The following is a 12,333-nucleotide window of genomic DNA, read 5'->3' on the forward strand; positions in this document are numbered from 1 at the left end:
GAGAAAAAACGCCGTGAAAATCGGCGTGCAGGCAGAGGAAAATCTGCTTCAAAATTTGAAACACAATTTTGAGCCATATTTACCTCTTGCAAAAAAAAACTCAGTGTGAACCCAGCCTAAGTGTTAGACCTTTGGTACTTTGTGACAAAGCTCCAAATGAAATCTCCTTGTTCCTTTACACTGTCATAGAAATGAATTATATAATGCTGGCTGCCGGCATGGGCCACTAGAGGGAGCTAAGGAGCTTACTGCAAATGGATGTATTACTGAGTTCAATAGGAGCTCTCTAAATCTGTCTAATCAGCTCTTCCTAGTGAAAAAGCAACTATGGCTATGAGATAGGGACTTTCTATCAGAAGAAAGGAGATCCAACCCCTGTAAAGATATATTAGGAAATTAATCAGCACAGAATTTGTTTTATACCGTATTAGAAAAAAAATAATGAAACATTATGAAATGTAAGATTTTAAACCATAAAATACATTTACTGGTCACATGTAGTTCCACCTACTACTATATTATTATATCACCCTTACACAGCCAATTTCTCTAATATTAACATTTACCTTTTCTAATATAATATTTACTTTACGGTCTTTCAAGTTTAAACCAAAAAGTACATGAGTAGCGAGCATGGAATGCAGGCGGCACATTGCTTTCATTAGCAGCTGCTTAGGATCTGTTATTTAACAAAACAATGAAATACAACTTCTGAACATCCATGGTTCACAAATCTCTGTAGATTCCAAAAAAAACAAAAAACATTTTAAAGGGAAACTCCACCTTTGAAACACAACTTACGACTACAATTGCTTTACTTATCTTGCATTGATTATGAATTCACATCCAAAACTAAAATTCTGAATTACCAGAGAGCAGTGCATGATGGGAGCCTACATGACACATAATACGTCACATAGCCGACAGCAAATTCGAGACTAACTGCTGTCAGCTTCTAAGGGTACCAGTAGACTTATAAATACAGCTATGACCTATGAAAAAGGGGATGTCGAGCATAAAAAAAATTAAAAAAAAATTGGCAGTTGCTTAAGAGCTAAAATAACACTCGCCTTTTGGTTAAATTCACATGTTACATATTTGTCATGGATATTTAGTACGAAATCCACGCCAAAAATCTGCAACAATTTACAGTATGACTCATGTGAATGGAGAATTCCACCATATCTGCCACGTCTGGACTCTCTTTTAAATCCTATGGTGGGCATCAGCTTTCTTTTTATATGGTACATACAGATGTGTCTACCCCGACTCTTTCTTGAACGACGTTATGTTATTCAATTTGTCATGATCGCAATTCAATACGATCTCGCGCCATCCAGTAATATAAAAAAAGTATACGTTGAATGTATACGTCTTTTTTTAACATGGAATAAGCTATGGAAGACGGATGGCCGACAGATGTCTCTGATGAATGCCATCCATTGCCCATAGGTAAAAATTAATACGTTTAAAGTAGACCTTTTTTTTTTACTGACGGCTGTGATGAAGACCTTTTTTTAACATGGGAGTCTATGGGCGATGAATGGCTGACGGATCGTATCCGCCGGAAGTAAACCTTTTTTTTTTACAGGTTTGTTTAAAATCTTGCGCCAGACATCTCAGGTTTTGCCGGATTTAGAGAGCAGGTAAGGGATGGCACATCTATACTGGAATCACCACTGTGGCCAGTGATTGGCTGCAGAGGTCATGTGTCATTTTGGTACATTAACACTGCAGTGACTGGGTGTGGGTATGGGCTTATCTGTTATTACAGCCCATATGCAGCTGGGGCGACTAACCAATTGTATGCAGATATTGCTTCTGGTTGGACACCAAACACCAGTGCTGCGTGGCCACAGTGCTAACCATTGAGCCATTGATAATTATTTAGGTATATAAATGTTACAAGTATTACATCATTTTTATTATTCCATTAGCAAAAGCCATCTCATGCACTGTATGTGTATGTTTGTTTGTTTTTTAAAATTCTTCCAATCTCTGTGTGTGCAAAGTAAAACTTAGGCTCTGTTCACATCTGTGTTGGAGGCTCCGTTCAGAGTCTTAGACGCAGATTCCGACATATTTGATGGAAAATCACCCTTAGGACTCAACTCAAGGAATAAGTCAATGATTTGTCAGGAGTCGGTGGTATCCGTTGTACGCCGGATCCGGCAGAGTTTATACTTACATTATGAATGGAAGCCACAACGCAAATGTGAACATAACCTTATTTGCGCTTAGACTCTCTTCCCTCTAGTGTCATTGCTTCCGTTCTTAACAGAGCTATGCCAGATCCAACAAATTCTGTGGAATCAAATCCTAAAAATCCGGTCTGTCATGTTCCCATTAGAGTTCGGGTATTTTTGTTGGCAAATATAGCGCTGAAGATTGCACTTTTCTTGCCATCAGAGATGTCAGGAAGCATACAAGGACTACTTTAAAAGGGGTGGGGGGTGTTCAAAGTTAAAGTTTTGAAAAAAGTTAAAAATTATTCCTGTAATTGGACAGTATGGACAATGTATTTGAGATAGAAGCCAATGTCTTTTTTAATGCTATTGCTATATTCAGGTAAACTGTACTACGTGTAAAGACAGTGGTCACCAATACTGGAGTCAATCTACAGGAGTACAGAGCAAGGAATGATGAACATTAGGATCAATCTATGCTTTTGGATATTCTTACTTTTAGCTTGGTCATGGTTGGTCTGGGTCCTCCTAAAAAATGGCTTTCTGGGATTCCTTTTTCTTCAGTGTCTATTTTGAAGGATGCTGAAGGCTCTTGGTGCTGGGAATCCACATGAAGAAAGTGGAGAAAGACGATATTACAATCAGCAGCTGCCGTCTGCACTCCTTGGACCTGTCGGACCCGTTCATACCAGCCTTTTATAAGAGGAAGCCCATAGATCTTCTCTGGTGATATTTTCTGGAGAGCAACCTACAATGGAGCATACAAAAAGTATATTTCTTGAAAGTTTTCCAAAATAGGGGCTGTGCCATATGCCATAAGATCCAAAAACTGAAGCCCACACGAGACCCTAACCTAGCCCCACTGTGTAAATCTTGTCTATATGCAGCAATCCTTTCTACAGAAGAGAATCTTAAAAGGGAACATTTCCAAAAACCCACTGTTATGGGTTCAGAAATATTCCAAATGATGAAAAGTATTCCATGATCAGATTGAAATGTAATTTAAGTTCACCGGTGACAAAAGTATCAAGTACGACATTATCTCCAGTGACAACTTGGTCTCAATACTACATCACTGCCCAAATATAACAATTCATCTGGAGAGATACTCTTGTCACAAATTAACTAAAATTTTATTATATTGGCAGGCTGCGGTTTATCAATAGGAAATAACTGGACTATTCCCTCTGCATAAACTTCTATTCGTTCCAGAGAGAATATGTAGAATTATATAAACTACACAAAAGTTTGAACAGCACATTCCAACAAAATGAAACAAAACTTGTATACAGGGGCAAGAACGTCTGTGACTGCAAATTTATACAGCACACAAAAAAATGGCGACAGCACACTGCGAACACTAATGCCACCTAAGCCACTAAATATAAATAAATATGCATTACTACTAAATCTACTAACAATAGGGAGGTTCTTAGCGCACATTTTGATCAAATTGTGTGAGCCCACCTGCCACGACAAGGCGACCTCTATAAGGTGGGAACCTACGCTTCACATACACCCAGAACTGGGACTAAACCTACATATTCTTGGGGATGGTAGGAACCCTCATTAAACTAATTAAAATCACCCCAAAATCATTCATTTTGTTGGAATGTGCTGTTCAAATTTGTGTGTTGTTTATGTGATTCATATATGTGGGGTTAGTGACTGCCTCCATTTTTGATCTTGCACTCCTCCCATTCTGCCCTGGGTGATTTTAATTTGTTTAATGCTGGTTACTACCATACCCAATATGTAGGTTTAGCCCGAGTTCTGGGTGTATGTGCAGCGTAGGTTCCCACCTCATAGAGGTCACCTTGTCGTGGCAGGTGGGCTCACACAATTTGATCCAAATGTGCGCTAAGAACCTCCCTATTGTAAGTAGATTTAGTAGTAATGCATATTTATTTATATTTAGTGGCTTAGGTGGCATTAGTGTTCGCAGTGTGCTGTCACCATTTTCTTGTGTGCTAGAATTATGTAAAGATATAGAAAACTCAATCAGGACAAGAAATTGCCAGTGACTTTGCTTCCTTCAAATAGAAGACAATACTAGAATCTATCCACATCATCATATCAAACGTTCATTCTACTCAATAATTTCTGTTACCGCACATTGACTGTCTGGTGTACGCAAACCCTAAATGTATTCAATGAGCAGATTGAAAGATTTTACCCATTACTGAAAAACCTGAGCAGTGCCAAGTAGATTCCGGTACTTTGTTGAGGAGAATGCTGGGGGTCCCAGGAGAAAAATTGTATTGATTGAATTTCCAACACACATCAATTACAGGAAAGCAGAAAGATCCCGTCTTAAACACACATGGTCTAACCAAAAATCATTAACCCTTAAACTGATAAGGATGTATACCGTTTGTCTCAACTAGACTATAAGGGCTAATGCTTAGATCTCTTAAATGGTGACATATTAAAGCCCAGAATCTTAGCTTTCATATTACACCAGGCTCAATATTGTAGGTGCAGTATTCGGGGTACAGCATTGTTTTGAAGCCGGGGAGAAGCTAGAAAAGTTTTAGTTCCTGGTTTTGTGTCTGTGTAAGGGAGGGGAGAAGCTGCAAAGTCACAGCTGGAAGAATGATCACAGCCTGTCACTGTCATCTCTCCCCCTGTACAGCCTTCCAGTGACCACAGGGGGGGGGATACATGAACTGTTCTTCATGTTATCACCCCTCTTATCAATGAGAAAGGATATGTGCTCTCTGATTGTCACATTTAGGGGCTCCTTTTTTTCCTACTACAGCGGTGAGAAGATTAGCAGATGCGTCAGACCATTTGTTTGTTGACTGGGATGTTTGTTGGCATTTGGATCACAGACATTTTTGGTCTCTTCAGTTCTGGTGATTATATGAAGCTATATGTGAAAGTAGACATAGGCACAAGTTTCATGTATTAACTCTGCACATCTTAAGCTTTTATTTTTAGACAAAGTTGTGCATCTCAAGCTCTGCTTGGGTTACATTTTTAGCCATAAACTTGACATTTTATATATTTCTTACATAATGTTAACATTTTAATGCAAAATTGCATGAAGGCACCCATGAGTATAAAATGCTGGATGGCATTTTCACAATATATGGTATGGGGGTATATTATGATTCACATCTGCGTTGGGACTCCGTTCATGGGTTACGTCGGACCTTTCCGTCAGGGGAACCCATGAACGAAACCCTGACTGAAACAAACGGAAACCCTGGGTACCCGTTTGCATCACCATTGATTTCACTGGTGACGGATCCGGTGAAATGGTATCCGTTTGTCACTGTAGTGTAAGGGTTCTGTTGTTGTGACAGAATAAATACTGTAGTTGACTGCGCTATTCATTCTGTCAAAACAACGGAACCCTTACACAACGGTGACAAACGGAAACCTTTTGCATCGGATCCGTCACCATCGAAATCAATGGTGATGCAAAGGGAAACCTATGGTTTCCGTTTGTTTTAGTTTGGATTCCATTCATGGGTTCCCCTGACAGAATGGTCCGACGGAACCCATGAGCGGAGTCCCAATGCAGATGTGAACGAACCCGAACACAAAATCAATATTGGATATAATTTACATCAGTAAAAACATGAAGCATATAAAACAATGTATGTGTGTGTGTATGTATGTATGTATGTATGTATGTATGTATGTAAACCGGTAACACTGAACTGATCACTATATCAATAACATTGCTGTTATTACATATCAACATTAATGTAACATAAAAAGCCACATAAAGTGTATTGTGACATTGTGTCACCTTGCTCCTAAGAAAATACACCTAAAGCGCAAAAAACTGCTACTGTATTATAGGAGAAATTTCTTATTGGCTTTCACAGTCTATTAAACTTAATGTATGGCTCGAATTAGCAATGCATTTTTCACATGTTCTAAACATGTCACAAATACTCGACAGGAACTGAAGCAGGTGATACCGTATATTAAGAAGACAATGGAGGAGGATTTCCTTAGATGGCAGCTGATTCTTTGGATTACAAACCACAAACAGTAAAACTATGCATAGTTACACTGCACGCAGACGGGGCTGGCCCGATCCCACAGAAGAGATTCTGTAGCACAAGTTAATGCTTGCTATGATAGAAAGGTGTCAGAACACACAGTGCGCTGCAGCTTGCTGCGTTTGTGGCTGTGTAGCCGCTGACTGGTCAGAGTGCCCATGCTGATCACCGTCCACCACCAAAACAGCCTACAATGAGCATCGGAACTGGACCAGGGAGCAATGGAAGAAGATGGCCTGGTCTGGTGAATCATTCATGGAACATGAAAGCGCTAAGATCATAAATATTTACAGGAACTGGTGATTTTTTATTTTTTCTATGTCAATATCTTTATTAAAAATAATCCTGAAATTACACTTTCCACTGATCCTCCCAATAGATTGACACTTCCTGTTCTGTAGAGATCACTTTTCAGCTGTCATCTCATTATCATCAGGCAGAATTACAATGAAGGTAACACCTCTATTATACAGCTGGAGTCCGATAACACAGGGTCACACGATTGACAAAAGCTGATGGACACAGCCCCCCTCCTCCCCCTTCCAGTACACCAGCAGGTCACAGAGCATGCCCACAAAATTCTCCCATAGAAGTCAATAGGATAATTTCTTAGGTCTACGTTGCTTCTGTAATGCAAATCTAAGGGGCATGGACTTATGTAAGCGACTACAATCTGCGCAGCGCTGCATAATATGTTGGTGCTATATTTAAAAAAAAATACTAATAATAATAAATAACACTAAAGTATGCCAATGTCCTGTCATTTGGAAGGCAATAATCTTTTTAACATCCCTGATGTAGACAACATGTTTGACATGCTAGTGGAGATCTATGATGGTCATGACAGTCGTCTGAACATGTGATATCAGAAACCACTAATTATTGTAGAAGGTATCAGCCGGAATTATGGAGCCTCGGTGTCTGCACAGCTTTGTTTTCGTAGAAGACGTGTCTACCCATGTCTTGTCAGATAACCCAAGGAGTTGAGATGTGTCAGGTCTACCTGTAATATGATATTCTATGAGTACAGGTATGAAGTCATCACCTGCAAACATTTATTTACTATGAAGTACTACGGAAACAAAGAAAATACCCAACAATTGCTCCATTACCTTTACAACTGTATCTGCCTAAGAGCACACAATTGCAGAATGTAGTTTGAGAAAATATTTTGGTTTCCGTTCACTTCACATTTAAAGGGAATATAATATGCACCACCAATGAAACCTTTAAAAGGGGTCGTCCGGTTTCAGCAAACGTTATCTTTTTTTTGTATAATTTTAAAAAGTTATACAATTTTTCAATGTATTTCCTGTAGTAGTTCCTCACGGTTCTCAAGATCTCTGCTTGCTGTTATTCAGTAGGAACATTCATAGTTTACTTCCGGCGGATACAATTCTGTCCATGGTCATGTGATGAACACAGGTGATGGGATTGTTACAGTACGTGTATCACAGCTGTCTTGTAATGAGTTGTGCACCTGTGTGTCCATCACATGACCATGGACAGAATTGTATCCACTGGAAGTAAACTATGAATGTTCCTACTGAATAACAGCAAGCAGAGATCTTGAAAACTGTGAGGAATACAGAAAGTATATTGAATTATTTTTTTTAGAGCTTTTAATTATACAAAAAAATGATTCATTTGCTGAAACCGCACGACAACACCTTTAATAAAGAAAGTGCTCTTTGCCCACAAGAGTGCCTGAGGATTTTACTGACCTACTGTTATGTAGGCTTGTAGAAAAAAAAAAAAGTTACAAAGTGAACTGGGCAAAGAACATACAGAATTAAGGCCTCCCCGCACACGAGATATACGGTCCGTATGTCGGCCGCATTTCCCGGACCGAACACACTGCAGGGAGCCGGGCTACTAGCATCATAGTTATCTATGACGCTAGGTGTCACTGCCTCGCTGCGGGACAACTGTCCCGTACTGTAATCATGTTTTCAGTACGGGACAGTATTTCCGTAGGAAGGCAGTGACACCTAGCGTCATAGATAACTATGATGCTAGTAGCCCGGCTCCCTGCAGTGTGTTCGGTCCGGAAAATGCGGCCGACATACGGACCGTATATCACGGACCGCACACGCTGATGTGTGAGGCTCCTAAAGGGGTTGTCCGGCCTCGACAACCCTTTGTCTCTTTGCGAGATTTCCGGGTTACTAGCTGATAAAGGGATGTCTGGCTGCTTCCAGGCACAAATGCTGCATACTCTTTCTCTAAACAGTTCAAAGGTTTGTTTTTTTTAAGAAGAAAGAATGAATGCGTTTCTTACCAGGTAATGGTGGATGCACGGCAGTAGAACAACATCACTAAGAGTAAAATAAAGGCCCTCAGCAAAGACATGCTCGAGAGATGGCAGATCTGAGATCTTGACCTTCCTGATGTGTGCCGGTTCTCTTGCTGTTTTTGATGGCACGTCTTGAACACTTAGTTTGGACAAAGCTGCTGTCAATTCCACACTAGGAGGTGTTTGAAGGTTGATTTGCGAGGTTTCTCCACGTACTTCATTTCTTTTACCAGTCTCATTGGATTTCATTTGTTGCTGCATCTTTTGTCGACGTATTTTGTCATCATTGTGGACTCTAACTGGTTCGCCAAGCTTTCTTTCCAGCTGAACAACTTCTGCAGGAATGGTGGCAGATGGGTCTTTTAGAAAGTTTTCCACAGCCAAAGGGATGCTGATCTCACAGAGCCTGGTCCACTGGCTAACCTATAAAGAACATATTATAGGGACTCATATATTATATGTTTCATTTGAAAACCACATGTAGGAGTAGGTAGATGAGAGCAAGCAAACTTCTGCTTCCATTTCAGACAGTTAACCTGCATGATGTCACACCTTTGCCCAATTTAACTTAAAAGGATTGTCTGGTTTCAGCAAATGAATGTTATTTTTTTGTATTATTAATAGTTATACAATTTTCCAATATACTTTCTGTATTAATTTCTCACGGATTTCAAGATCTCTGCTTCTTATTCAGTTAGGAACATTCATTGTTTACTTCCACTAGATAAAATTCTGTCCATGGACACAGGTGCTGGGATCGTTACAGTTACAGGATGCGTATGAGAGCTGTGTCTTCTAATGAGCACCTGTGTGTCCATCACATGACCATGGACAGAATTGTATCCACTGGAAGTCAACAATGAAGGTTCTTACCGAATAACAAGCAGAGATCTTGAAAACCGTGAGGAATTAATACAGAAAGTATATTGAAAAATGGTATAACTTTTAACTCTACAAAAACAACATTCATTTGCTGAAACCGGACAACCCCTCTAAATATATTCATATGTTTTAGATTTATACTTAGATTTAGGGTATGTGCACACGATGAGAGGCTTTTACGGCTGAAATGACAGACTGTTTTCAGGAGAAAACAGCTGCCTCGTTTCAGTCGTAATTGCTCCTCCTCGCACTTTGCGAGGCTTCTCTGACAGCCGTAAATTTTGAGCTGCTCCACATTGAGTTCAATGAAGAACGGCTCAAATTACGTCTGAAAGAAGTGTCCTGCATATAATGTATATAAGTGCCCTGCACTTCTTTTGACGAGGCTGTATTTTTACGCGTCGTCGTTTGACAGCTGTCAAACGACGACGCGTAAATGACAGGTTGTCTGCACAGTACGTCGGCAAACCCATTCAAATGAATGGGCAGATGTTTGCCGACGTATTGTAGCCCTATTTTCAGACGTAAAACGAGGCATAATACGCCTCGTTTACGTCTGAAAATAGGTCGTGTTAACCCAGCCTTATACTTAGATTGATGTTAAGCTTTGCAATTTCTATGATACATATGAAATATTTAAAAAAGATATCCCTTATATCTACAGAGGTTTGGATCTTAAATGACCGTCAAGATAAATGCAAAGAAGGGTCTACTTCAAAATTAGAGTTGCCTATTACAGTCATAGTATGGCCCTCATAGAGTGTCAGCCTCAGCCTGAACTCCCACGGTGTCAGCCTCAGTCCTCTTTCCTACTACCAGCTGGAACATCCATCCCATTATTGTCAGCAACAATACCCCCCACTATCGCAGCCCCCATTTCTAGCCAGAATGCCCTCCCTAGTGCCAGCAACAACAGTCAGAATGCCCCCCAGTGCCACCTCATGTCAAACAAAATGCTCCCTTAGTGTCAGCCACAATGCCCCCAGGTGTAAGTCACAGCACCCTATTAACCAGCTAATGCCCCTCTTGTTCTTTCCTCTTCTCCTATATGAGTGACCTATTCGTGGCTGCTAAACGAGAGGAGGAACGATCGTTCACAGATCACTTCTGTCATGATAGGTCGTATTTAGCTCCGATTTCTCTGCCACAGTACTTGTTATGTTCAATATTTTATTAAACAGACCTATATAGGGCTTGGAGGGGAGGTATAGGAGTGCAAAGGCAAATCTTAAAGAGGTTTGGTTACAAAAGAATAGGGCTACAGGAAAAGAGAAGTTTCTGTGTCTTTGGAGTATTATAAGATTATATGGTGCCTTCTCACAGGTAAAAACCAAAAAAAACCAAATAGTAATATCTGAAGGTATGACATAAATATACGCCGGACCAGTCATCAAGTCACTATTTTCCTATTTAGCGGATGGTATGTATCAAAAGTAGTACAGCTGACAACTATCAGTAGCTTCTCTCACAACGTATTAGAAATGGTTGATAAATGTTGTACTTATGTACTACATTACCCCTGTACACCGGTGATGGAACCAATATGTTTTCCAGTCCGACACAAAATCCCTATGAGACATTTTCAAGTAAAGTTGGCACCTGACATGTTACAATAACAAACATCTGTCATGACCATCTTAATGGAAAAAGATACATTTTTGGAAATCCAATGCTAGGATGTGAGACAAAACATTTCTTCCTAAATGTTCCTCAGCATTCGGAGGAGATTAGTACCTGACATGGCAGACAGATGTAAGCGTATCGCGCTAGACATAATTAGAGGTTAATTAAGGTAGAGTTTCTCCAGCGCAGGCGAGGTCTGCTCCAACATGTCTCTGAACCGTGTACAGCTTCCTGGCATCAAATATATAAACACTTACCAAGCCACATTGTAACAGCAGAAATGTCATGAAATAACTTAATTGAAACATGGCATGTCCTCATCACATACACCAGTTACGCTTGTTGGCACGCTCAACATTTAAATAGGGTAAATCTTGATTAAAAGGGAGTACATTGAATAAATTGTCTTAATAGCCGCAAGGTTTCCAAAAACGTGATTTTTACAGATCTCATTAACATTAATGTAACATCCGTTTTTCCCGCTGCCCAGAAAAGTGTGTCGTTGGGTAATGTATGCTCAGAGGGGAGAGCCGCTAGAGAGAGCAGCACCCACTCTGCCAGCATGATCATATATTACATGGGCGGAATAAAGCAGCATATATAAGTGGCAGCACGCAGCTTCCCCCCGGCAATATCAGATGACCAGCGATCACCGGAATCTGTAGCGGTCAGCAATGATAAAGGGCTGCTTCAGTCTTAGAATGTATTATGTAGTTGACAAGTCCTTTACCTTATCTAAAAACAAGGTGACCAACTAATCCTAGTTGGCTAGGAAAACGTATCTAAAAAATTTTTTTTTTACTACCTGCGTTTTTTTTTAGGTGCCGTTTTTCATATTGCATTTTGCATTGCAAATCATGTGATTTAAAGATCATGTGATTCAAAGTTTCCTCTTTGCGATACATGATTTATTCTGAAAAAACAGCACACACACGCGTTTTTAGTTTTTTTGGAAAAGGCAAAAAAAAACTATGGAGCTTTATGAGAGAAAAACGCCACTAAATGCTGGAAAAAACCGCCAAAGCCAGTCTTGCTGCAATTTAGAAAAAGTGCCACGAGCTATGTTTGTAGGGCATTTTATATTTCCTCATTGACTTTAAGCTACGAAAAACGTGGCATTTAAAAAAAAACAAAAACTGCTGCTTGTCAATCTACCTTTAAAGGGGTTACCCCCCTTTATAAAATATCTGACAGCAGGTAGAAATACCAAACAGTATTGTACACACTTTTTTACATTTCACAAATAAGTAATCGCACAGTCAAATGTTGGCTGCAGCAGTAACGTCAGTATGAACGGAGGTCACCGCTGAGACTGGCTGCACGG

General features: G+C 39.9%; 1 protein-coding gene across 2 annotated transcripts in view; it reads right to left on the reverse strand.

Moving 5' to 3' along the window:
* GSTCD (glutathione S-transferase C-terminal domain containing) overlaps nucleotides 1-12,333 on the reverse strand; it is a 149,969-nt gene that overhangs the window by 108,858 nt on the left and 28,778 nt on the right. For both annotated transcript variants that reach the window (XR_012883029.1, XM_075860600.1), the window contains exons 3-4: nucleotides 8,490-8,927; nucleotides 2,683-2,934 (exon numbers count right to left, since the gene is read on the reverse strand). Coding sequence is in view for 1 of the 2 variants with exons in the window: in XM_075860600.1 (XP_075716715.1) it covers nucleotides 2,683-2,934; nucleotides 8,490-8,927 (690 nt within the window). In the remaining variant the exon portion in view is untranslated. The remainder of the gene's footprint in view (nucleotides 1-2,682; nucleotides 2,935-8,489; nucleotides 8,928-12,333) is intronic.

This window comes from Rhinoderma darwinii, chromosome 1, assembly GCF_050947455.1.
Source record: "Rhinoderma darwinii isolate aRhiDar2 chromosome 1, aRhiDar2.hap1, whole genome shotgun sequence".
NCBI classification, from domain to species: Eukaryota; Metazoa; Chordata; class Amphibia; order Anura; family Rhinodermatidae; genus Rhinoderma; species Rhinoderma darwinii.